This window comes from Pelophylax lessonae, assembly GCF_965119305.1.
Source record: "Pelophylax lessonae genome assembly, chromosome: 6".
NCBI lineage: Eukaryota > Metazoa > Chordata > Amphibia > Anura > Ranidae > Pelophylax > Pelophylax lessonae.
Window position 1 is genome coordinate 43,680,834 of NC_138773.1, and position 26,247 is coordinate 43,707,080.

At 38.5% G+C, this 26,247-nt stretch overlaps 1 protein-coding gene across 2 annotated transcripts in view; it reads left to right on the top strand.

Moving 5' to 3' along the window:
• CCDC78 (coiled-coil domain containing 78) overlaps positions 1–26,247 on the top strand; it is a 136,978-nt gene that overhangs the window by 92,075 nt on the left and 18,656 nt on the right. The window contains exons 1-2 of one of the 2 annotated variants that reach the window (XM_082262302.1): positions 2,749–2,907; positions 25,042–25,173. In XM_082262302.1, the coding sequence (XP_082118428.1) occupies positions 2,842–2,907; positions 25,042–25,173 (198 nt within the window). In that variant the 5' untranslated portion in view covers positions 2,749–2,841. Of the gene's footprint in view, positions 1–2,748; positions 2,908–25,041; positions 25,174–26,247 lie in introns of those variants that run through there. The other variant, XM_082262303.1, reaches the window with a different exon arrangement.

The window sequence follows — 26,247 nt, forward strand, 5'->3', positions numbered from 1 at the left end:
GACTTGCGTGGGTGTAAGAAGATGTCCGCCTCTGTTCGTGTTCTGTCACATTAGGAAACCTATTGGAACGCATAGCCGCCATGTTGAAAAGTTGTTCTAGTCCGAACGTCATTTTTGGTTGCAGAATCTGATAGGTAGCGGTAGTCTGATAGAACACCTGGTTGTCACCAGAACTAGTGTCCCCCCTTGGAAGATTTTTTCCCCTATTCCTGTTCTGGTGACAACACAAAGTTTGGGATTTATTTCATGCTCAGTGATAATGATCACCAGGACAGGTAGAGAGGGGGAATCTCCCTAACATAGACACAGACAGCAATAAAAACTGACGGGGGTCCTCTCTTCCCTATCCAATACTATAAACATGCCTTTAGTTATACTTTAACCACTTTACCACCGGAGGATTTTGCTGTCTTACGTCCAGGCCACTTTTTGCGATTCGGCGCTGTGCGACTTTAACTGACAATTGCGCGGTCGTGCGACGCCGTACCCAAACGAAATTTACGTCCTTTTTTTCCCCACAAACAGAGCTTTCTTTTGGTGGTATTTGATCACCTGTGCGATTTTTACTTTTTGCGCTATAAACAAACAAAGAGCGTTTATTTTGAAAAAATAACAATATTTTTCACATTTTTTTATATGAAATTCCCCCCAAAAAAGATGTAAAAACCAATTTTTTTTTACATTTTTGGCTAATTTTTTTTTCTGCTACCCATGTTTGGTAAAAAAAATCACAATAAGCGAATTTTGATTGGTTTGCGCAAAAGTTATTGCGTTTACTAACAAAGGGAAAGATTTCTGTCTTTTTGGTGTTTTTTTTTTTTTAACGCGTAATGGCGGCGATCTGCGATTTTTTTTGCGGTACTGCGACATTGCGGCGGACAGATCGGACCCTTGACTGACATTTTTGACACTTTTGGGGGTACCAGTGACATTACTGCAGTAATCAGTGCTATAAATATGCACTGTTACTGTAAAAATGACACTGGCAGGGAAGGGGTTAATTTTATTGGAGAGGGAGGGGTTAATGTATGCCTGGTGCTTACTAACGTGTGGGGGGGGAGGTGACTATGTGACAGAAGGACAGATCGGATGTCCAGCTATGCTGAACACTCCGATCTGTCACTCCCTGTCACTTGGGAGATCCGCCCGCTTGTGTTTACACAGGCGGGCGGATCTCCACACTAGATCCCCGACGATCGGGGATGAGCAGCGGCGATCGCCGCTGCTCTTCCCCTGGCCCGACTCCCGATGTGACCGAAAACAGCGGGAGCGAGCCTCCGGCGGCGCGCAAGCGCCGCCCAGAAGGGGGAGTGTCTGACGACGTAGTACTACGTCGTCAGACGATAACGAGCCACTCTGCCGCAGTAATATTACTGTGGGCGGAGGTAAAGTGGTTAATCTTGCAGAGATTTTCAGAAAAATAAAAAATTTCCGGTGTTACCATTATCAACCAGGTGGCAACCCTGACTGTGAAGCATGTTCCCAGTGTTAAGCCTCGTACACAAGATGAGAATATCGGACGAATGAGTGTCCGCTTTTTTTTTTTTTGCATGCTAATCTCGTATCAAAAATGAAGAGGACGCTAAAGTTCCAAAAATTCTCATACGACAGAACAACAACTTTGGGAAGTGATGTAATGCGTTGTATTTTATAGTAATGTATTTTTTCATTTCTGAGTATGCGTCTCTGTGTTGATTCCATAAGCCCACCCCCCCTCAAAGCTAGAAAACACCCCCTAGGCTCACACTTAACCCTTTGATTGCGCCTGGGTTAACCCCTTCTCTGCCAGTGTCATTATTACAGTAACAGCGCATATTTATAGCACTGATTACTGTAGTAATGTCACTGGTCCCCTCAAAAGTGTCAAAAATGTCAGTTAGGGGTCTGATCTGTCCGCGGCAATGTCGCAGTCCCGCTAAAAATCTCAGATCGCCGCCATTACTAGTAAAATAAATAAATAAAAATGACAAATATTTCCCCTAGTTTGTAGACGTGATAACGTTTGCGCAAACCTATCAAAATACCCCTATTGCGATTTTTTTTTTTACCAAAAATATGTAGCAGAAAAAAATTGGCCTAAAATGTTAAAAAAAATGTGATTTTAAATTTTTTTATTTTTTTTGAGAATGTTATATTGCAGAATGTGAAAAATATTGTTTTTTTTTTTTCAGAATTGTCGCTCTTTTTTTGTTAATAGCGCAATAGATAAAAATCGCAAAGGTGATCAATTACCACCACAAGAAAGCTCTATTTGTGGGGAAAAAAGGACATCAATTTTATTAGGGTACAGAGTCGCACGACCGCGCAATTGTCATTTAAAATAAAGCAGTGCCGAACCGCAAAAAATGGCCTGGTCATTAAGGGGGGGAAAAATCCTTCCGGGTCCAGAAGTAGTTAAACTAACGCAGGGTCGTAATCGCAAAAAAATAGCCTGGTCATGAAGGGGGGTAAACCTTCCAGGGCTGAAGTGGTTAAACAAAATCGCACAATCTGGTATCGTACGAGAAAAGTTTTTGTGTTTATCCCTTTGGATAATTTCAGATGAACTGTCATGATCGGCTCTCGAAAGCTGTGTACTAACAATCAGATTATCATACGATCGCTCTGAAAGCGATATTTTACGTCCGGTTTTCTGATGGTGTGTACGAGGCATTACAATGCACACCCTGAACTGTGACGCTGCTGCTGAGTGAGTCGCTCTTCCAGCCATTGTCCCTCCCTGTCTGCTGGGAGTCATACATGCCAGAGAAGCCTCCATAGCAACCCCTTTCCTCTACAGTAAACAGATCTGTCCCAGGTGAATTCTTCCCAAACTGTCAGATTTTCCCCTCTCCTATCCTCATGGACGCCTCGCAAGACAGCGACTTCCCTCTGAAGGACCAGGTCAGACAGCTGAACAATGAAAATGTGAGTAGACCACAAAAAAAAAAACTTTATGAAATATTTTTCCACTTAGAAGTCTCCAAACTGCAACATTGTCCTGGAAGATCACAAAGTATTATACAATGTATTACAGGGTTACTTTATACTGTTATTGTTGTCTTTTTGTTTTGTATTTATATTAAGGAAACTTTTTTGTTTCAACTTTTTACATGTTTATGTTTTTATGTTTATTTGTATTCCCATAGGAGATTACTATCACCGTTACCTCCTTTCCTTCCCTTCCCTATTTTGTTGGATTTTTATTAATTAAATAATTTTGTTGTATCCATTTAACCACTTAAGCCCCAGCCCTATTTCGGACACTTTTTATTCACACGTTAAAACCAGTATTTTTTCCTAGAAAGCTACTTAGAACCCCCAAACATTATATATATTATTTTAGCAAAGACTCTGGAGAATAAAATGTCGGTCATTGCAATAATTTTTGTCACGCGGTATTTGCGCAGCGGTCTTTAAAGCGCCATTTTTTTGGAAAAATTTTGAAAAATCACACTTCACTGCATTTAAAAAATACTAAACAGTAAAGTTAGCCCATTTTTTTGTATATTGTGAAAGAACATGTCACGCCGAGTAAATAGATACCCAACATGTTACGGTTTAAAATTGCGCCCCCCCCCCCCCCCCCGTGGGATGGCGACAAACTACGGTCAATAGAGATCTCAATCTGCGACGCTTTAAATTTATTTAACGGTTACCAGTTTAGAGTTAGAGTGTAGCTCTTTTTTTAAAATTATTGCTCACGCTCTGGCGATTGCGGCGATACCTCACATGTGTGGTTTGAACAGCGATTTCATTTGCGGCTCGACTTGCGTATACGTTTTTTTTTGTGCGCGAGCTAACGGTGACGGGGGCGGCTAAATTTTTTTTTTTTCCCATTTATTTTATTTATTTTTTTAACTTTATTACAGTTTTAAAAAAAAAAAATCTGATCACTTTTATTGCTGTCACAAGCAATGTAAACATCCCTTGTGACAGCAATATGTGTGACAGGTACACTTTATGGAGGGATCGAGGGTCTAAAAGACCCTAGACCCCTCCACTACACTTCCCTGTATGCAAAACGCCCAAAACGGCGTTTTTGCATACAGCCGATTTTCAAATTTGCCGCCTTTTGCAGCACAGTAACCCGGAAGTGACGTCATGGACGCCGCCTCCGGGTTACGTCAACGGAGACCCGATCGATGCCATTTCCGGCATTCATCGGGACTCCATCCAGCCGGCGGACGCGCCGGCTGGGTGCTCGGGGCTCCCGGTGGGACGGGAGCCCCGAGCAAAGCCACGGAAGGTGGCGGGAGGGGGGGGGGCGTCCCCTCCCGCCCCCCCCGGGTACCGATCGAGCGGCTCGGTCGGTACCGACGGAAAGCCAACCGTCGGCTTCAAACCACGGTACCGGGATGGTGTCTCTAGCTAGAGGCATCATCCCGGTACACTACCGCAAAGTTTACCGACGTAGACCTACGTTAGTATGCGGTAAGTGGTTAAATCAATTTATATTTTTATCATTATTTTTTGGTATTTACATAGGAATTGTGTTATCCCCTCCCCTTTTCTGTTTTGGTGTCTTTTATGTATTTATATTAACCACTTCAGCTCCGGAAGGTTATATCCCCTTCATGACCAGGTGATTTTTTGCTATTTGGTCTGCACTATTTTAACTGGCAGTTGCGCGGTCATGCAATGCTGCATGCAAATAAAATAGATATCCTTTTTTTCCCACAAATAGGGATTTCTTTTGATGGTATTTGATCACAGCTGTATTTTTTTATTTGTTATATAAATAAAAAAAAGACTGCAAATGTTGAAAAAAAAAATAAGTATTTTACTTTCTGCTAAAGCTTTCTTTTGGTGGCATTTGATCGCCTTTGCGATTTTGATTTTTTGCGCTATAAACAATAAAAAACCGACCATTCTGAGGAAAAAAAAAAATTAACTTTCTGCTATATAACATTCCCCCCCAAAAAATGTAAAAGTCAAATTTTTTCATCCTCTTAGGCCAATTTGTATTCTGCTACATATTTTTGGTAAAAAAATCCCAATAAGTGTATTTCGATTGGTTTGCGCAAAAGTTATTGCGTCTACAAACTACGGGAAAGGATTTATGTCATTTTTATTTATTTTTTTATTAGTAATGGCGGCGATCTGCGATTTTTAGCGGGACTGCGACATTGCGGCGGCCCCTAACTGACATTTTTGACACTTTTGGGGGTACCAATGACATTGCTACAGTAGACAGTGCTAAACATATGCACTGTTACTGTAATAATGACACTGGCAGAGAAGGGGTTAACCCAGGGGCAATTAAAGGGTTAAATGTGAGCCTAAGGGGGTGTTTTCTAACTGTGGGGGGGAGGGACTTGTGGAATCAACACAGAGACCTGTGATCCTAAATAGGAGGATCACAGGCGCTCTGCATTGATAAAAGAGAGAACAATGGTCTGCTGTGTTTACATCAGCAGATCGCCATTCTCTGTTCATGGGGAATGATCGCGGGTGCCTGGAGGCAATCGCGGCCACTGGCCCCGTGGATCAGCTTCCCTGTTGCCTAATGGGGGCGGACGCACACCCCCAGGAGTACTCCTGCGAACCGCAATACAGGTAGGGCAGCATGTGTAGCCGAGCCAGCCAGCTGCAGTATAGCCCCCAGGATCGCTTCCGTGGATCGCCGTACAGGTAAGGCGATTTGCGGGAACCTGCCACCGTATAACTGCAGCGGCTGGTCAGCAAGTGGTTAATGAAACAATTTTGTTGTATCTATTTATATTTTAATCATTATTTTTTGGTAATCACATAGGAGTTATGTTATCCCCTCCCCTTTTCTGTTTTGTTGTGTTTTATGTATTTATATTAACCACTTCAGCTCCGGGAGATTTTATCCTCTTCATGACCAGGTGGTTTTTTGCTATTTAGTCTGTGCTATTTTAACTGGCAATTGCGCGGTCATGCAATGCTGCACGCAAATAAAATTGACATTATTTTTTTCCCCACAACTAGGGGTTTCTTTTTATGGTATTTTATCACCGCTATATTTTTTTTTTATTTGTTATATAAATGAAAAAAGACCGAAAATGTTGAAAAAAAAGTATTTTACTTTCTCCTATAAAACATATTCAATAAAAAAAAAAAAAAAAAATCAAATTTCATAAATTTAGGCCAATCAACGTGCGCCCACCTCCGCTGGCTGTTGTGCAATAGAGCCAACCTAAATATACTACGGCCGGTCAGCAAGTGGTTAAAGTAAAACAATAAAAGTGAATAACTCCTATAGTGCCACCCCCCTTAGTCTGTCTGTAAAGTGGTGCATCTGTACTATGTATAGAACCTGCTGCAGCAAAACTGACATGGTGGTCATCATCAACTTACAGCGTGACTGTGATAGTGTGCCGAGCAATCTTACACTGGGGGGGGAACTGACTAACTGACACCGACATCTCCAGTGACACTAATACAGCAATCAGTGCTAAAAATATGCACTGTCACTCTACTAATGACTGGGAAGGTGGGGGCGATCAAAGGGTTAAATGTGTGCCTTACAATGTGTAATGTGCACTGCTTTTTAATAAAGATCTCCTTGTTTCTTATCCCTGATTTACATTGAAAAGAAACAAAGTGATTGTTCCCTTTGTACAGAGCCCTGTGCTCATTGTCAACACAGAGCTCTGGGCTGTGATTGGACACAGCTGATCAGCAGGTACCGGCAATGAATCATTGGTCAAGATCTGACTAACACAGAGGAGTGGGGGGGGGGGGGATTACGCGCACATCCGAAAACCCAGAAACAGGCAGCGACCTGTAGGAGAAAACCTCCCACAGTAAATGAACTGCAAGCGGGTCGGCAACTGGTTAACCTTCCTAGCGGTATTCCCGAGCGTGGCTCGGGGTTAAATTTCAGTGCCAAAAGCAGTAACCCTGAGCCACACTCGGAGTACTGCTAGGAAGATCGCTGGATCCTGGTAGAGGGGTTACTTACCTTGTCACCGGGATCCAGCGATACATCCTGTATGTGTGCAGCGACGGAGCTTCCTCCCGATGCTCTGTGTGCCCCGGCTTCCGTCTCCTGCGACATGACATTCGCAGGGGAGTGGAACCGGCGGCAAATTGAAATGTAAAACACACCAAACACACTGATACAATGCAAAATATAATAAATTCACATTAGTTTGCCCCCCAGTGCCCTTTCCTGCAGTTTTACTGTACTTTATATATATATATATATATATATATATATGTGTATATATGTGTATGTGTATATATATATATATATATATATATATATATATATATATATATACACATATATGTGTGTATATATATATATATATACACACATATATATATATATATACACATATATGTGTGTGTGTATATATATATATATATATATATATATATATGTATATATATATATACAGTATATACATGTATGTATATATATATATATATACAGTCAGGTCCATAAATATTGGGACATCGTCACAATTCTAATCTTTTTGGCTCTATACACCACCACAATGGATTTGAAATGAAACAAACAAAATGTGCTTTAACTGCAGACTTTCAGCTTTAATTTTAGGGTATTTACATCCAAATCAGGTGACAGGTGTAGGAATTACAACAGTTTGTATATGTGCTTCACACTCTTTAAGGGACCAAAAGTAATGGGACAATTGGCTGCTCAGCTGTTCCATGGCCAGGTGTGTGTTATTCCCTCATTATCCCATTTACAAGGAGCAGATAAAAGGTCCAGAGTTCATTTCAAGTGTGCTATTTGCATTTGGAATCTATTGCTGTCAACTCTCAATATGAGATCCAAAGAGCTGTCACTATCAGTGAAGCAAGCCATCATTAGGCTGAAAAAACAAAACAAACCCATCAGAGAGATAGCAAAAACATTAGGTGTGGCCAAATCAACTGTTTGGAACATCCTTAAAAAGAAAGAACGCACCGGTGAGCTCAGCAACACCAAAAGACCCAGAAGACCACGGAAAACAACTGTGGTGGATGACCGAAGAATTCTTTCCCTGGTGAAGAAAACATCCTTCACAGCAGTTGGCCAGATCAAGAACACTCTCCAGGAGGTAGGTGTATGTGTGTCAAAGTCAACAATCAAGAGAAAACTTCACCAGAGTGAATACAGAGGGTTCACCACAAGATGTAAACCATTGGTGAGCCTCAAAAACAGGAAGGCCAGATTAGAGTTTGCCAAACAACATCTAAAAAAGCCTTCACAGTTCTGGAACAACATCCTATGGACAGATGAGACCAAGATCAACTTGTACCAGAGTGATGGGAAGAGAAGAGTATGGAGAAGAAAAGGAACTGCTCATGATCCAAAGCATACCACCTCATCAGTGAAGCATGGTGGTGGTAGTGTCATGGCGTGGGCATGTATTGCTGCCAATGGAACTGGTTCTCTTGTATTTATTGATGATGTGACTGCTGACAAAAGCAGCAGGATGAATTCTGAAGTGTTTCGGGCAATATTATCTGCTCATATTCAGCCAAATGCTTCAGAACTCATTGGACGGCGCTTCACAGTGCATATGGACAATGACCCGAAGCATCCTGCGAAAGTAACCAAAGAGTTTTTTAAGGGAAAGAAGTGGAATGTTATGCAATGGCCAAGTCAATCACCTGACCTGAGTCCGATTGAGCATGCATTTCACTTGCTGAAGACAAAACTGAAGGGAAAATGCCCCAAGAACAAGCAGGAACTGAAGACAGTTGCAGTAGAGGCCTGGCAGAGCATCACCAGGGATGAAACCCAGCGTCTGGTGATGTTTATGCGTTCCAGACTTCAGGCTGTAATTGACTGCAAAGGATTTGCAACCAAGTATTAACCACTTAAGCCCCGGAAAATTTTACCCCCTTCCTGACCAGGGTTTTTTTTGCGATTTTTTACTGCGTGACTTTAACGGACAATTGTGCGGTCGTGCGACGCTGTACCTAAACGAATTTCACTACCTTTTTTTTCCCCGCAAAAAGAGCTTTCTTTTGGTGGTATTTGATCACCTGTGCGATTTTTTGATCATGCGCTATAAACAAAAAAAGAGCGTAAATTATGCAAAAATAACAATATTTTTCACTTTTTTTTATATGAAATTCCCCCCCAAAAAAATGTAAAAATCTAAATTTTTTAACATTTTCGGCCAATTTGTTTTATGCTACATATGTTTGGTAAAAAAATCGCAAAAAGCGTATTTTGATTGTTTTGCGCAAAAGTTATCGCGTTTACTAACAAAGGGAAAGATTTTTGTCATTTTTGGTGTTTTTTTTTTAATGAGTAATGGCGGCAATCTGTGTTTTTTTTTTGCGGTACTGCGACATTGCGGCGGACAGATCGGACCCTTGACTGACATTTTTGACACTTTTGGGGGTACCAGTGACATTACTGCAGTAATCAGGGCTATACATATGCACTGTTACTGTAAAAATGACACTGGCAGGGAAGGGGTTAACTGTATTGGACAGGGAGGGGTTAAGTGTGTCCTAGGGGCGTGATTCTAACTGTAGTGGGACATGGCTACTGGTGTAAAAACAGAGTCCGATCTCCATTTTTACACAGGGGAGAATGACAGGCGGCTTGTTTACATAAGCCGCTCCGCCTTTCTCCTGCTCTACCGACGATCGTAGTGTGACCGGCGGACATCGGGTCCGCCGGTCACACGCCCGCACTCGTCCGTGAACGAGCCGAGGAGGGCGCGCGCTCGCCCGCTATTGGCTCAAAACCCGGTGACAGGCGAGTGACGTAGACCTACGTCACTCTGCCTGGCCGGGGCTGACTGCCGCAGTAAATATACTGTGCGCAGTAGGCAAGCGGTTAAAAAGTGAAAGTTTGATTTTTGATTGTTAGTCTGTCCCATTACTTTTGGCCCCTTAAAAGTGGAAGGCACATATATAAACCGTTGTAATTCCTACACCGTTCACCTGATTTGGATGTAAATACCCTCAAATTAAAGCTGAAAGTCTGCAGTTAAAGCACATATTTGTTTCATTTCAAATCCATTGTGGTGGTGTATAGAGCCAAAAAGATTAGAATGTTGTTGATGTCCCAATATTTATGGACCTGACTGTATATATATATATATATCTATATCTATATATATATATATATATATATATAGTATATATATATCTAGAGATATATATATATATAGTATATATATATCTATATATATATATATATACATACATACATACATACTTTAACTTATTTATAGTTATAATTTATGATTTTTTGTTTCAAACTTTATCATACCCGAGATATTATAAAGAAGAACGCACAGTAAAAAGAAAACCATATGTAAATAGTTGGTTTGGGCTGCTCATTCTTAAGAATTACATGCAAAATAATGGTACCGCTTTCAGCACCTAAAATCCGAAAGAATCATACCGCCAGGGAGGTTAAAGAAACAAATTGGTTGTGACTTTTTTTACATTTTTTAAGTTTTTATATAATGAATTGGTATTTCCATAGAAAATTAACACTAAGGGTAGTTTTAGACCTGCGTCCAAATCCATCTCTCTGAAAAGCAATCCATGTTCAGATCACTTTTCAGAGATGATTGATAGGTAGTGAGGAGGCCATGTGATGCCTCCTCACCTCCTGTTTTACCCAATTTTTGCTCACAAAAATGTTGCAACCTCATGCCTTGCAGGGCATTTGCAGGGCTTCCCCAGTTACTTGAATGGGTTACATTTGTTAGTTTTTGCCAAGGATGTGCAGTGAAGCACAGCATATAAACACCCCTGTCTGCTGCCAACTGCAGCTTTGGGGGGTGCTAGAAAAAACAGAATAACTCCACATTTAGCACCACCATACTGCACATCAAAATGAGGACCTACTGCTATCCCCTTCTAATAAATATCAAATAAATTTAAATAATAAAATAAAATAAAAAATAAAATAAAAAATAAATAAAAATAAAAAAGATAATAAAAATAAAATAATAAAAATAAAATAAAAAAAATAAAAATAAAAATGAAAAATAAAATGAAAGAAAATAAAAATTAAATTTTTATTTTTACCTTTATTTTTTATTTTTATTTTATTTTTTATTTTATTTTATATTTTCATTTTCTTTTAATTTTAATTTTATTTTTAATTTAAATTTTTATTTCTATTTTCTTTTTTAATTTTCTTTTTAATGTTATTTTTATTATATTTTTATATTTATTCAGATACTCTGCGGGCAGAAGTAATAGCCACCAAAAAGGCAACCTTCTGTGACAGTGTAAGCAGAGGAATCTCCCTAATGTTCTCAAAAGGACGTTTTTCCAACTGTAGTTTTTCCAGCTGTCGTTTTTTTTCCAACTATCGTATTTTCCAACTGTAGTTTTTCCAACTGCCGTTTTTTCCCAACTATCGTATTTTCCAACTGTCGCTTTTTTCCAACTGCCGTTTTTCCAACTGTTGTTTTTTTTCAACTGTCGATTTCCCCCAATTGTCGTTTTTCCAACTGTCAGTTTTTTAACTGCAGTTTTTTCCAACTGACGTTTTTTCCAACTGTCTTTTTTTTCAACTGTCGTTTTTTCAACTACCGTTTTTTCCAACTGACGTTTTTTCCAACTGTCTTTTTTCCAACTGCCATTTTTTTCAACTGTCGATTTTTTCCAACTGCCGTTTTTCCCAGCTATCGTTTTTCCCAACTGCTGTTTTCCCAACTGTCAGTTTTTTCCAACTGCTGTTTTTCCTACTCATTTTCCTATTCTTTATTTTTTCCTACTCTTTTTCCTGCTCTTTGTTTTTCCCTAACTACCGTTTTTCCAACTGTTGTTTTTTTCCAACTATCGTTTTCTCCCAGCTGTTGCTTTTTCAAACTGCCATTTTTTCCAGCTGTCTTTTTCTCCCAACTATCTTTTTCTCCCAACTGTCGTTTTTTCCAGCTGTCGCTTTTTCCAACTGCCATTTTTCCAACTGTTGTTTTCCCCAACTGTTGTTTTTCCAACTGCCTTTTTTCCAACTGCCATTTTTTCCAGCTGTCATTTCTTTACAACTGCCATTTTCTAACTATCGTTTTCCCCTAACTCGTTTTTCCAACTGTTGCTTTTCCAACTGATGTTTTTCCAACAGTTTTTTCCCAACTGTCGTTTTTTCAACTGCCGTTTTTCCAACTGCCAATTTTCCAACTATCAGTTTTTCCAACTGCCGTTTTTTCCAACTGCCGTTTTTCAACTGTCATTTTCTCCAACCTCCAATTTTTTTCCAATTGTTGCTTTTTTCCAACTGTCGTTTTCCCCCAACTGTTGTTTTTCCAACTGCCTTTTTCCAACTGCCATTTGTTCCAGCTGTAGTTTTTTTCAACTGCCATTTTTCAAACTGTCGCTTTTTCCAAATACCGTTTTTCCAACTGTTATTTCCAACTGTCGTTTTCTTCCAACTGTCGCTTTTTCCAACTGTTGTTTTTTTTCAGCTGTCGTTTTTTCCAACTGCCGTTTTTTCCAACTGCCATTTTTTCCAACTGCAGTTTTTTAATTGTCATTTTCTCCAACTGCGTTTTTACCCAAATGTTGCTTTTTTCCAACTGTCATTTCTTTACAACTGCCGTTTTTCTAACTATCGTTTTCCCCTAACTCGTTTTTCCAACTGTTGCTTTTCCAACTGATGTTTTTCCAACTGTTTTTTCCCAACTGTCGTTTTTTCAACTGCCGTTTTTCCAACTGCCAATTTTCCAACTATCGGTTTTTCCAACTGCCGTTTTTTCCAACTGCTGTTTTTCAACTGTCATTTTCTCCAACCTCCGATTTTTTCCAACTGTTTCTTTTTTCCAAATGCCATTTTTTCCAACTGTCATTTTTTCAACTATATTTTTTCCAACTGCCATTTTTTCCAGCTATAGTTTTTTCCAACTGCCGTTTTTCCTACTCATTTTCCTATTCTTTCTTTTTTCCTACTCTTCGTTTTTCCCTAACTGCCATTTTTCCAAGTCTTTTTTTCCCAACTGACATTTTTTCCAAATGTAATTTTTTCCTACTCGTTTTTCAACTGTATTTTTTCCAACTGCCATTTTTTCCAGCTGTTTTTTTTTCCAACTGCCATTTTTCCAACTGTCGCTTTTTCCAACTGTTGTTTTTGCCAACTGTCGCTTTTTCCAACTGCCGTTTTTCCAACTTTTGTTTTTCCCAACTGTCTTTTTTCCAACTGCCGTTTTTCCAACTGCCAATTTTTCAACTGTCGTTTTTTCCAACTGCTTTTTTTCAATTGCCTTTTCTTCCAAATGTTGCTTTTTTCAACTGTCATTTTTTCCAACTGCCATTTTTTCAACTGTTGTTTTCCCCAACTGTCGTTTTTCCAACTTTCGCTTTTTCCAACTTACATTTTTCCAACTTTTTCCGAACTGTCGTTTTTTTCCAACTGCCAATTTTCTAACTGCCATTTTTTCCAGCTGTAGTTTTTTCCAACTGCCGTTTTTCCTACTCATTTTCCTATTCTTTCTTTTTTCCTACTCTTCATTTTTCCCTACTCTTCGTTTTTCCCTAACTGCCATTTTTCCAAGTGTCGTTTTTTTTCCAACTGACATTTTTTCGAAATGTAATTTTTTCCAACTCATTTTTCAACTGTATTTTTTCCAACTGACATTTTTTGCAGCTGTAGTTTTTTCTACCAACTGCCGTTTTTCCAACTGTCACTTTTTCCAACTGTTGTTTTTGATAACTGTCGCTTTTTCCAACTGCTGTTTTTCCAACTATTGTTTTTTCCCAACTGTCTTTTTTCCAACTGCCAATTTTCCAACTGTAGTTTTCCCCCAACTGTTGCTTTTTTCAACTGTCGCTTTTTCCAACTGTTTTATCCCAACTGTTGTTTTTTTTAAACTGCCGTTTTTTTCAACTGCCATTTTTGTCCAACTGCCATTTTTCCAACTGCTGTTTTTCAACTGTCATTTTTTCCAACTGTCGTTTTTCCAACTGTAGTTTTTTCCAACTGCCATTTTTTCCAGCTGTAGTTTTTTCCAACGGCCATTTTTACCAACTGTCGCTTTTTCCAACTGCCGTTTTTCCCAAATGCCGTTTTTCCCAAATGCTTTTTTCCAACTGTCATTTTTTCCAATTGCCTTTTCTTCCAAATGTTGCTTTTTTCAACTGTCATTTTTCCAACTGCCGTTTTTTTCAACTACCGTTTTCCCCAACTGTCGTTTTTTTTTCGCTTTTCCCAACTTCCGTTTTTCCAACTGTTTTTCCGAACTGTCGTTTTTTCCAACTGCCAATTTTCCAACTACCATTTTTTCCAGCTGCCGTTTTTACAACTGCCGGTTTTTTCAACTGCCAGTTTTTTCAACTAATTTTTTCCAACTGCCGTTTTTGCCAACTGCGGCTTATTTCCAACTGTCGTTTTTTTTCAACTGCCGTTTTTCCAACTGCTTTTTTTCAACTGTCGCTTTTTCCAACTGTTGTTTTTTTCAACTGTCGATTTCAACTTCCATTTTTTCCAACTGCCAATTTTCCAACTGTAGTTTTCCCCCAACTGTTGCTTTTTTCAACTGTCACTTTTTCCAACTGTTTTATCCCAACTGTTGTTTTTTTTAAACTTCCGTTTTTCAACTGCCATTTTTGTCCAACTGCCATTTTTCCAACTGCTGTTTTTCAACTGTCATTTTTTCCAACTGTCATTTTTCCAACTGTAGTTTTTTCCAACTGCCATTTTTCCAGCTGTAGTTTTTTCCAACGGCCATTTTTACCAACTGTCGCTTTTTCCAACTGCCGTTTTTCCCAAATGCCGTTTTTTCCAAATGCTTTTTTCCAACTGTCATTTTTTCCAATTGCCTTTTCTTCCAAATGTTGCTTTTTTCAACTGTCATTTTTCCAACTGCCGTTTTTTCAACTACCGTTTTCCCCAACTGTCGTTTTTTTTTTCGCTTTTCCCAACTTCCATTTTTCCAACTGTTTTTCCGAACTGTCGTTTTTTCCAACTGCCAATTTTCCAACTACCATTTTTTCCAGCTGCCGTTTTTACAACTGCCGGTTTTTTCAACTGCCAGTTTTTTCAACTGCGGCTTATTTCCAACTGTCGTTTTTTTTCAACTGCCGTTTTTCCAACTGCTTTTTTTCATCTGTCGTTTTTCCAACTGCCATTTTTTCCAGCTGTAGTTTTTTCCAACTGCCATTTTTTCAACTGTCGCTTTTCCAACTGTTGTTTTTTCAACTGTCGATTTCAACTTCCATTTTTTCCAACTGCCAATTTTCAAACTGCCGTTTTTTCCAACTTCTGTTTTGTCAACTGCCAACTTTCCAGCGGTAGTTTTTTCTCAACTGCCATTTTTTAACTGTCGCTTTTTCCAACTGTTGTTTTTTTCAACTGTCGATTTCCCCCAACTGTCACTTTTTTCAAATGCCGTTTTTCCTATGCCGTTTTTTCCAACTGCCATTCTTCCAACTGCCAACTTTCCAACTGCCGTTTTTTTCTAAATGTTGTTTTTCCAACTGCCATTTTTCCAGGTGTAGTTCTTTCCCAACTGCCGTTTTTTCAACTGTTGCTTTTTCCAACTGCCATTTTTCCAACTGTTTTTTCCCAACTGTCTTTTTTTCAACTGCCGTTTTTCCAACTGCCAATTTTCCAACTATCAGTTTTTCCAACTGCCGTTTTTCCAACTGCTGTTTTTCAACCGCCATTTTATCAACTGCCATTTTTCCAACTGCCGTTTTTTCCAACTGCTTGTTTTCCAACCGCCATTTTTTCAACTGCCATTTTCCAACTGCCAATTTTCCAACTGCCATTTTTTCCAACTGCTGTTTTTCCAACTGCAATTTTTTCCAGCGGTAGTTTTTCCCAACTGCCATTTTTCAACTGTCGCTTTTTCCAACTGCTGTTTTTCCAACTGTTGTTTTTTCCAACTGTTTCTTTTTTCCCAACTGCCATTTCCCCAACTGTCTTTTTTTCAACTACCGTTTTACCAACTGCCGTTTTTTTCAACTGCCATTTTTTCCAACTGCTGTTTTTCAACTGTCATTTTTTCCAACTGCCATTTTTCCAACTGTTGCTTTTTTCCAACTGTAGTTTTCCCCCAACTGTTGCTTTTTTCAACTGTCGCTTTTTCCAACTGTTTTATCCCAACTGTTGTTTTTTTAGCCGTTTTTCCAACTGCCATTTTTGTCCAACTGCCATTTTTCCAACGGCTGTTTTTCAATTGTCATTTTTTCCAACTGTCGTTTTTCCAACTGTAGTTTTTTCCAACTGCCATTTTTTGCAGCTGTAGTTTTTCCAAAGGCCATTTTTACCAACTGTCGCTTTTTCCAACTGCCGTTTTTCCCAAATGCCGTTTTTTCCAAATGCTTTTTTCCAACTGTCATTTTTTCCAACTGCCTTTTTTCCAAATGTTGCTTTTTCAACTGTCATTTTTTCCAACTGCCATTTTTCCAACTGTCGTTTTCCCCAACTGTCGTTTTTTCCAACTTTCGCTTTTTCCAACTTCAGTTTTTCCAACTGTTTTTTCCGAACTGTCGTTTTTTTTCAACTGCCGTTTTTCCAACTGCCAATTTTCCAACTACTGTTTTTTCCAACTGCCGTTTTTCCAACTGCCGTTTTTTCCAAATGCCGGGTTTTCCAACTGCTTTTTTTCAACTGTCATTTTTTTCAACTGCTGTTTTTGCCAACCTTTGCTTTTTTCCAACTGTCGTTTTTTTTCCCAACTGCCGTTTTTCCAACTGCTGTTTTTCCCAACTTTTTTTCAACTGCCGTTTTTCCAACTGCCAATTTTCCAACTGCTGTTTTTCCAACTGTCGTTTTCCCAACTGCCAATTTTCCAACTGCCGTTTTTCCAACTGCTGTTTTTCCAACTGCCATTTTTTTCAGCTGTAGTTTTTTTCCCAACTGCCGTTTTTTTCAATTGTCAGTTTTTCCAACTGTTGTTTTTTCCAACTGTCGCTTTTTCAAACTGCCGTTTCTCCAACTGTCTTTTTTTACCCTGCCAATTTTCCAACTGCTGTTTTTTCAAACTGTTGTTTTTCCCAACTGCTGTTTTTCCAACTGCCGTTTTTTCAACTGCCAATTTTCCAACTGCCGTTTTTTCCAACTGCTTTTTTTCCAACTGCCATTTTTTCCAGCTGTAGTTTTTTCCCAACTGCTGTTTTTTTCAACTGTCGCTTTTTCCAACTGCCGTTATTCCAACTGTTGTTTTTCCCAGCTGTCTTTTTTTCAACTGCCATTTTTTCCAACTGCCAATTTTCCAACTGCCATTTTTCCCAACTGCTGTTTTTCCAACTGCCATTTTTTCCAGCTGTAGTTTTTCCCAACTGCTGTTTTTCCAACTGTTGTTTTTTTTTCAACTGTCGATTTTCCCCAACTGTCATTTTTTCCAACTGTCGCTTTTTCCAACTGCCGTTTTTTCCAACTGCAGTTTTTCCAACTGTCAATTTTCCAACTGACGTTTTTTCCAACTGCCATTTTTTCCAGCTGTAGTTTTTCTTAACTGCCGTTTTTTCAACTGTCGCTTTTTCCAACTGCCGTTTTTCCAACTGTTGTTTTTTCCCAACTGTCGATTTCCCCCAACTGTAGTTTTTTCCAACTGTCACTTTTTTCAACTGCCGTTTTTCCAACTGCTGTTTTTCCAACTGCCATTTTTTCCAGCTGTAGTTTTTCCCAACTGCCATTTTTTTCAACTCATTTTTCCCAACTGCTGTTTTTTCCAACTGTCGTTTTTTCCAACTGTCACTTTTTCTAACTGCCGTTTTTCCAACTGTTTTTCCAAACTGTCTTTTTTTCAACTGCCGTTTTTTTCAACTGACGTTTTTTCCAACTGCCGTTTTTTTTCAACTGCCGTTTTCCAACTGCAGTTTTTTCAACTGACGTTTTTTCCAACTGCCGTTTTTTCCAACTGCCATTTTTTCCAGCTGTAGTTTTTCTAAAGGCCATTTTTACCAACTGCCGCTTTTTCCAGCTGCCGTTTTTCCAAGTGTTGTTTTTCCCAACTGTCTTTTTTTAACTGCCATTTTTCCAACTGCCGTTTTTCCAACTGCTGTTTTTCAACTGTCATTTTTTTCCAACTGCCATTTTTTCCAACTGTTGCTTTTTTTCCCAACTGTCGTTTTTCCAACTGCCATTTTCCCAACTGTTGTTTCTTCCAACTATTGTTTTTTTCTTCCAACTGTCTTTTTTCCAACTGCCATTTTTCCCAGCTGTAGTTTTTTTCCCCAACTGCCGTTTTTTTCAACTGTCGCTTTTTCCAACTGCCGTTTTTCCAACTGTTGTTTTTTTCCAACTGTCGATTTCCCCCAATTGTCATTTTTTCCAACTGTCGCTTTTTCCAACTGCCGTTTTTCCAACTGTTGTTTTTTCCCAACTGTCTTTTTTTCAACTGCTGTTTTTCCAACTGCTGTTTTTTCAACTGCTGTTTTTTCCAACTGTCATTTTTTCAACTGCCATTTTTCCAACTGCCAAATTTCCAACTGCCGTTTTTTTCCAACTGCCTAATTTCCAACTGCCATTTTTTCCAGCTGTAGTTTTTCCCAACTGCCGTTTTTTAAATCGCTTTTTCAAACTGCTGTTTTTCCAACTGTTGTTTTTTCCAACTGTCGATTTCCCCCAACTGTCACTTTTTCCAACTGCCGTTTTTCCAACTGTTTTTTCCCAACTGTCTTTTTTTCAACTGCCATTTTTTCAACTGCCAATTTTCCAACTGCCGTTTGTTCTAACTGCTTTTTTCCAACTGCCATTTTTTTTCAACTGCTGTTTTTCAACTGTCGATTTTTTCAACTGCCGTTTTTTTCCAACTGCCGTTTTTCCAACTGTTTTTCAACTGTTATTTTTTCCAACTGTCATTTTTCCAACTCCCATTTTTTTTCCAGCTGTAGTTTTTCCAACTGCCATTTTTACCAACTGTCGCTTTTTCCAACTGCCATTTTTCCAATTGTTTTTTCCCAACTGTCTTTTTTTTAACTGCCGTTTTTCCAACTGCCAATTTTCCAACTGCCGTTTTTCCCAAATGCCATTTTTTTCAACTGCCGTTTTTCCAACTGCTGTTTTTCAACTGTCATTTTTTTCCAACTCTTGCTTTTCCCAACTGTCGTTTTTCCAACTGCCATTTTCCCAACTGTTGTTTCTTCCAACTATTGTTTTTTCTTCCAACTGTCGTTTTTTCCAACTGCCATTTTTCCAACTGTCATTTTTTTCAACTGTCGTTTTTTCCACCTGCCGTTTTTCCCCAAAAAATATAAAAAATAAAATAAAAATAAAATAAAACTGCTGTTTTTTCAACTGCCATTTTTCCAGCTGTAGTTTTTTCCCAACTGCCATTTTTTCAACTGTCGCTTTTTCCAACTGTTTTTTTCCAACTGTCGATTTCCCCCAACTGTCGTTTTTCCAACTGTTGCTTTTTCCAACTGTTTCTTTTTTCCCAACTGTCGTTTTTCCAACTGCCATTTTCCCAACTGTTGTTTCTTCCAACTATTGTTTTTTTCTTCCAACTGTCTTTTTTCCAACTGCCATTTTTCCCAGCTGTAGTTTTTTTTCCCCCAACTGCCGTTTTTTTCAACTGTCGCTTTTTCCAACTGCCGTTTTTCCAACTGTTGTTTTTTTCCAACTGTCGATTTCCCCCAATTGTCATTTTTTCCAACTGTCGCTTTTTCCAACTGCCGTTTTTCCAACTGTTGTTTTTTCCCAACTGTCTTTTTTTCAACTGCTGTTTTTCCAACTGCTGTTTTTTCAACTGCTGTTTTTTCCAACTGTCATTTTTTCAACTGCCATTTTTCCAACTGCCAAATTTCCAACTGCTGTTTTTTTCCAACTGCCTAATTTCCAACTGCCATTTTTTCCAGCTGTAGTTTTTCCCAACTGCCGTTTTTTAAATCGCTTTTTCAAACTGCTGTTTTTCCAACTGTTGTTTTTTCCAACTGTCGATTTCCCCCAACTGTCACTTTTTCCAACTGCCGTTTTTCCAACTGTTTTTTCCCAACTGTCTTTTTTTCAACTGCCATTTTTTCAACTGCCAATTTTCCAACTGCCGTTTGTTCTAACTGCTTTTTTCCAACTGCCATTTTTTTTTCAACTGCTGTTTTTCAACTGTCGATTTTTTCAACTGCCGTTTTTTTCCAACTGCCGTTTTTCCAACTGTTTTTCAACTGTTATTTTTTCCAACTGTCATTTTTCCAACTCCCATTTTTTTCCAGCTGTAGTTTTTCCAACTGCCATTTTTACCAACTGTCGCTTTTTCCAACTGCCATTTTTCCAATTGTTTTTTCCCAACTGTCTTTTTTTTAACTGCCGTTTTTCCAACTGCCAATTTTCCAACTGCCGTTTTTCCCAAATGCCATTTTTTTCAACTGCTGTTTTTCCAACTGCTGTTTTTCAACTGTCATTTTTTTCCAACTCTTGCTTTTCCCAACTGTCGTTTTTCCAACTGCCATTTTCCCAACTGTTGTTTCTTGCAACTATTGTTTTTTCTTCCAACTGTCGTTTTTTCCAACTGCCATTTTTCCAACTGTCATTTTTTTCAACTGTCGTTTTTTCCACCTGCCGTTTTTCCCCAAAAAATATAAAAAATAAAATAAAAATAAAATAAAACTGCTGTTTTTTCAACTGCCATTTTTCCAGCTGTAGTTTTTTCCCAACTGCCATTTTTTCAACTGTCGCTTTTTCCAACTGTTTTTTTCCAACTGTCGATTTCCCCCAACTGTCGTTTTTCCAACTGTTGCTTTTTCCAACTGTTTCTTTTTTCCCAACTGTCGTTTTTCCAACTGCCATTTTCCCAACTGTTGTTTCTTCCAACTATTGTTTTTTTCTTCCAACTGTCTTTTTTCCAACTGCCATTTTTCCCAGCTGTAGTTTTTTTTCCCCCAACTGCCGTTTTTTTCAACTGTCGCTTTTTCCAACTGCCGTTTTTCCAACTGTTGTTTTTTTCCAACTGTCGATTTCCCCCAATTGTCATTTTTTCCAACTGTCGCTTTTTCCAACTGCCGTTTTTCCAACTGTTTTTTCCCAACTGTCTTTTTTTCAACTGCTGTTTTTCCAACTGCTGTTTTTTCAACTGCTGTTTTTTCCAACTGTCATTTTTTCAACTGCCATTTTTCCAACTGCCAAATTTCCAACTGCTGTTTTTTTCCAACTGCCTAATTTCCAACTGCCATTTTTTCCAGCTGTAGTTTTTCCCAACTGCCGTTTTTTAAATCGCTTTTTCAAACTGCTGTTTTTCCAACTGTTGTTTTTTCCAACTGTCGATTTCCCCCAACTGTCACTTTTTCCAACTGCCGTTTTTCCAACTGTTTTTTCCCAACTGTCTTTTTTTCAACTGCCATTTTTTCAACTGCCAATTTTCCAACTGCCGTTTGTTCTAACTGCTTTTTTCCAACTGCCATTTTTTTTTCAACTGCTGTTTTTCAACTGTCGATTTTTTCAACTGCCGTTTTTTTCCAACTGCCGTTTTTCCAACTGTTTTTCAACTGTTATTTTTTCCAACTGTCATTTTTCCAACTCCCATTTTTTTCCAGCTGTAGTTTTTCCAACTGCCATTTTTACCAACTGTCGCTTTTTCCAACTGCCATTTTTCCAATTGTTTTTTCCCAACTGTCTTTTTTTTAACTGCCGTTTTTCCAACTGCCAATTTTCCAACTGCCGTTTTTCCCAAATGCCATTTTTTTCAACTGCCGTTTTTCCAACTGCTGTTTTTCAACTGTCATTTTTTTCCAACTCTTGCTTTTCCCAACTGTCGTTTTTCCAACTGCCATTTTCCCAACTGTTGTTTCTTCCAACTATTGTTTTTTCTTCCAACTGTCGTTTTTTCCAACTGCCATTTTTCCAACTGTCATTTTTTTCAACTGTCGTTTTTTCCACCTGCCGTTTTTCCCCAAAAAATATAAAAAATAAAATAAAAATAAAATAAAACTGCTGTTTTTTCAACTGCCATTTTTCCAGCTGTAGTTTTTTCCCAACTGCCATTTTTTCAACTGTCGCTTTTTCCAACTGTTTTTTTCCAACTGTCGATTTCCCCCAACTGTCGTTTTTCCAACTGTTGCTTTTTCCAACTGTTTCTTTTTTCCCAACTGTCGTTTTTCCAACTGCCATTTTCCCAACTGTTGTTTCTTCCAACTATTGTTTTTTTCTTCCAACTGTCTTTTTTCCAACTGCCATTTTTCCCAGCTGTAGTTTTTTTCCCCCAACTGCCGTTTTTTTCAACTGTCGCTTTTTCCAACTGCTGTTTTTCCAACTGTTGTTTTTTTCCAACTGTCGATTTCCCCCAATTGTCATTTTTTCCAACTGTCGCTTTTTCCAACTGCCGTTTTTCCAACTGTTGTTTTTTCCCAACTGTCTTTTTTTCAACTGCTGTTTTTCCAACTGCTGTTTTTTCAACTGCTGTTTTTTCCAACTGTCATTTTTTCAACTGCCATTTTTCCAACTGCCAAATTTCCAACTGCTGTTTTTTTCCAACTGCCTAATTTCCAACTGCCATTTTTTCCAGCTGTAGTTTTTCCCAACTGCCGTTTTTTAAATCGCTTTTTCAAACTGCTGTTTTTCCAACTGTTGTTTTTTCCAACTGTCGATTTCCCCCAACTGTCACTTTTTCCAACTGCCGTTTTTCCAACTGTCATTTTTTCAACTGCCATTTTTCCAACTGCCAAATTTCCAACTGCCGTTTTTTTCCAACTGCCTAATTTCCAACTGCCATTTTTTCCAGCTGTAGTTTTTCCCAACTGCCGTTTTTTAAATCGCTTTTTCAAACTGCTGTTTTTCCAACTGTTGTTTTTTCCAACTGTCGATTTCCCCCAACTGTCACTTTTTCCAACTGCCGTTTTTCCAACTGTTTTTTCCCAACTGTCTTTTTTTCAACTGCCATTTTTTCAACTGCCAATTTTCCAACTGCCGTTTGTTCTAACTGCTTTTTTCCAACTGCCATTTTTTTTCAACTGCTGTTTTTCAACTGTCGATTTTTTCAACTGCCGTTTTTTTCCAACTGCCGTTTTTCCAACTGTTTTTCAACTGTTATTTTTTCCAACTGTCATTTTTCCAACTCCCATTTTTTTTCCAGCTGTAGTTTTTCCAACTGCCATTTTTACCAACTGTCGCTTTTTACCAACTGCCATTTTTCCAATTGTTTTTTCCCAACTGTCTTTTTTTTAACTGCCGTTTTTCCAACTGCCAATTTTCCAACTGCCGTTTTTCCCAAATGCCATTTTTTTCAACTGCCGTTTTTCCAACTGCTGTTTTTCAACTGTCATTTTTTTCCAACTCTTGCTTTTCCCAACTGTCGTTTTTCCAACTGCCATTTTCCAAACTGTCGTTTCTTCCAACTATTGTTTTTTCTTCCAACTGTCGTTTTTTCCAACTGCCATTTTTCCAACTGTCATTTTTTTCAACTGTCGTTTTTTCCACCTGCCGTTTTTCCCCAAAAAATATAAAAAATAAAATAAAAATAAAATAAAACTGCTGTTTTTTCAACTGCCATTTTTCCAGCTGTAGTTTTTTCCCAACTGCCGTTTTTTCAACTGTCGCTTTTTCCAACTGTTGCTTTTTCCAACTGCCGTTTTTCCAACTTGTTTTTTCCCAACTGTCTTTTTTCAACTGCCATTTTTCCAACTGCCAATTTCCCAACTGCCGTTTTTTCCAACTGCTGGTTTTCCAACTGCCATTTTTTAAACTGCCATTTTTCCAACTGCCAATTTTCCAACTGCTATTTTTCCTACTGCCATTTTTTCCAGCTGTAGTTTTTCCCAACTGCCATTTTTTCAACTGTTGCTTTTTCCAACTGCTTTTTTTCCAACTGTTGTTTTTTCCAACTGTTTCTTTTTTCCCAACTGTCGTTTTTCCAACTGCCATTTTCCCAACTGTCGTTTCTTCCAACTATTGTTTTTTCTTCCAACTGTTGTTTTTTCCAACAGCCATTTTTCCAACTGTCATTTTTTTAACTGTCATTTTTTCCAACTGCCGTTTTCCCCCAAAAAATATAAAAAATAAAATAAAAATAAAAAATAAAATAAAAAAATATAAATTAAAAAAATAAATATAAAAATAAAATTAAAATAAAGATAAAATTAAAATAGAATAAAAATAATAACTAAAACAAAAATGAAAATAAAATTAAAATAAAATAAAATTAAAATAAAATAAAAAAGAAAAGAAAAATAAAATAAAAATAAAAATGTAAAAAAATAAAAATTAAAAGAATTAAAAATTAAACATAAAATAAAAGTAAAAACATAAAATAAAAATAAAATAAAATATAAATAAAAAATAAAATAAAATAAAAATAAAAATAAATAAATAAAAATAGAAAATAAAAATAAAATAAATAAAATAAAAATAAAATTAAAAAATTAAAAATAAAAACATGACAATAAAAATAAAAATAGAAAATAAAAATAAAAGGTTCTTATTGCTATCTGTGTGGTGGTTGCTAAGACAAGAACTGAGAGGAAATCTCAACACATCAATACAAACTTATGAACTTCTAACCATTCTCTAGACAAACGTGTTGGTAATACACTTCAAATTGCATTTTAAAGCAAACCCCAATCATCTAGCAACTTATATTCACCTATTCTTTACTCCCCCACTGCTCCACTCGGCCATCAAGAAAGATGGAAATACATGGCACGTCCAAGTATGGAGGCGCATGTGACTCGCTCCATGTGGCCACTCAGGTGCTTGATGATTGGCCCAGTGCTGTTATATAGGGGGGCCAAGGAAACTTTCTAAGCAAAAGGCCTGTTTACTGTGCTTCAGAATTTAGGGGGGCCAGACTATGGTCGCTGCAAGTAGACAATGCCCCAGCGTCAATGGTAATAAACAATTGCTCAGGCTTGGTGGTCAGTAGGAGTAAAAAAATGACAAAGCATGTGTGGTTAATAAGAGGAAGGAGGAATAGCGCCCAATCATTGGTGTCAATAGAAGTAATAGTGCCCTATCGTTGATGTCAGTGGTGGGAATAATGCCCCACTACTGGTGTCAGAGGAAGGAATGGTGCCTCAAGCTTGTTAATAGTGGGAGGAATAATGCCTCACATCAGTTGGGGGATTAGTGACCAAAGGGCTGGATAAAGGCAAGCAAAGGGCCACATCTGGCCTGCGGACCGAAGTTTGGAGACCACTGCTCAAGGTCATGTACGATGGTGTGTACTCAGCACTGCTTATCTGTACAATTTGTCGATATTTATTCCTTGTATTGTTTCTCTCCCTCTTCAGATACAGCTGCTGGATCGCAACGAGAGACTGTATGCCAAACTGAATGAGCTGCAGGAGAAGATGGGGAAATTGGCCGGTTCCAAGACTGATCTATCCTCCAAGCTGGTCCTTAGTGAGGAAGAAAAGCTGAAGGTATAAGTGTGATCCATCATGGAACCTTGTGTGAAAGGAAGGTCACCAACTAGTGGCTGGTGCACCACGTGTGGTTATCAACTCCCTGTTTTATGGCTTGTGATGTCTACTGCAGATTACTGGACACAATGGAGTTTCTCGGGGGTGCAGTGCCAACAAAATTATGGAAGGATGGTCAGAAAGAGCCTGTATCACCAGATGATCCCAGACAAGCATAGTACCTGGGCATGCAGATTTGATCTATAGTCTAAGCAGGCTCAGTTTGTTGTCCATTCTTAAAATTTCTATCTAAAGAAGTCAAACATAAAAAGATATGTGTTCTGAGTGAATAAAGTTTAACTGCTTCAAGTCCAACTTCAGGAAGTCCTTTTCATTTTGTTTTGGCTAGAGTGGGGGAGGTTTAAAACTTCTGTTGGGCTTATATTGCTATCCATGTTCCTACTGGAGAGATTTCCCGTCACTTCCTGCCTCGGTACCAGGATATCAGATGGGTATAATGTGGGAAATGTCTTTGTTGGGAACATAGGCAACAAAAAAAAAAAAAAAAACTTTTTAGTGTAAGTGAGAAAGGTTAGAACAGGGGTCTCCAAAGTTTCTAATAAAGGACTATTTTAATGGCTTTCAGACCTTAGGGGGGCCAGACCAGGGCCATTGGGAGGAGAAAAAGTCCCTGTGTTTAGTTGGAGTAAACAATGCCCTATCATTGGTGTCTATGGGAGGACTAGTGCCCCATTGTTGGTGCGAGGACTAGTGCCCCATTGTTGGTGCCAGTGGAAAGAATTGTGCCCCATCGTTGGTGTCAATGGAAGGAATTGTGCCCCATCATTGGTGTCAATTGAAGGAATTGTGACCCATCTTTGGTGTCAATGGAAGGAGTTGTCCCCCATCTTTGGTGTCAATGGAAGTAATTGTGCCCCAATCGTTGGTGTCAATGGAAGGAATTATGCCCCATCTTTGGTGTCAATGGAAGTAATTGTGCCCTATCGTTGGTGTCAGTTGAAGGAATAGCACCCCATTGTTGGTGTCAGAAACAAGAATGATGCCCCATTGTTGGTGTTAGTGGATGGAATAGTG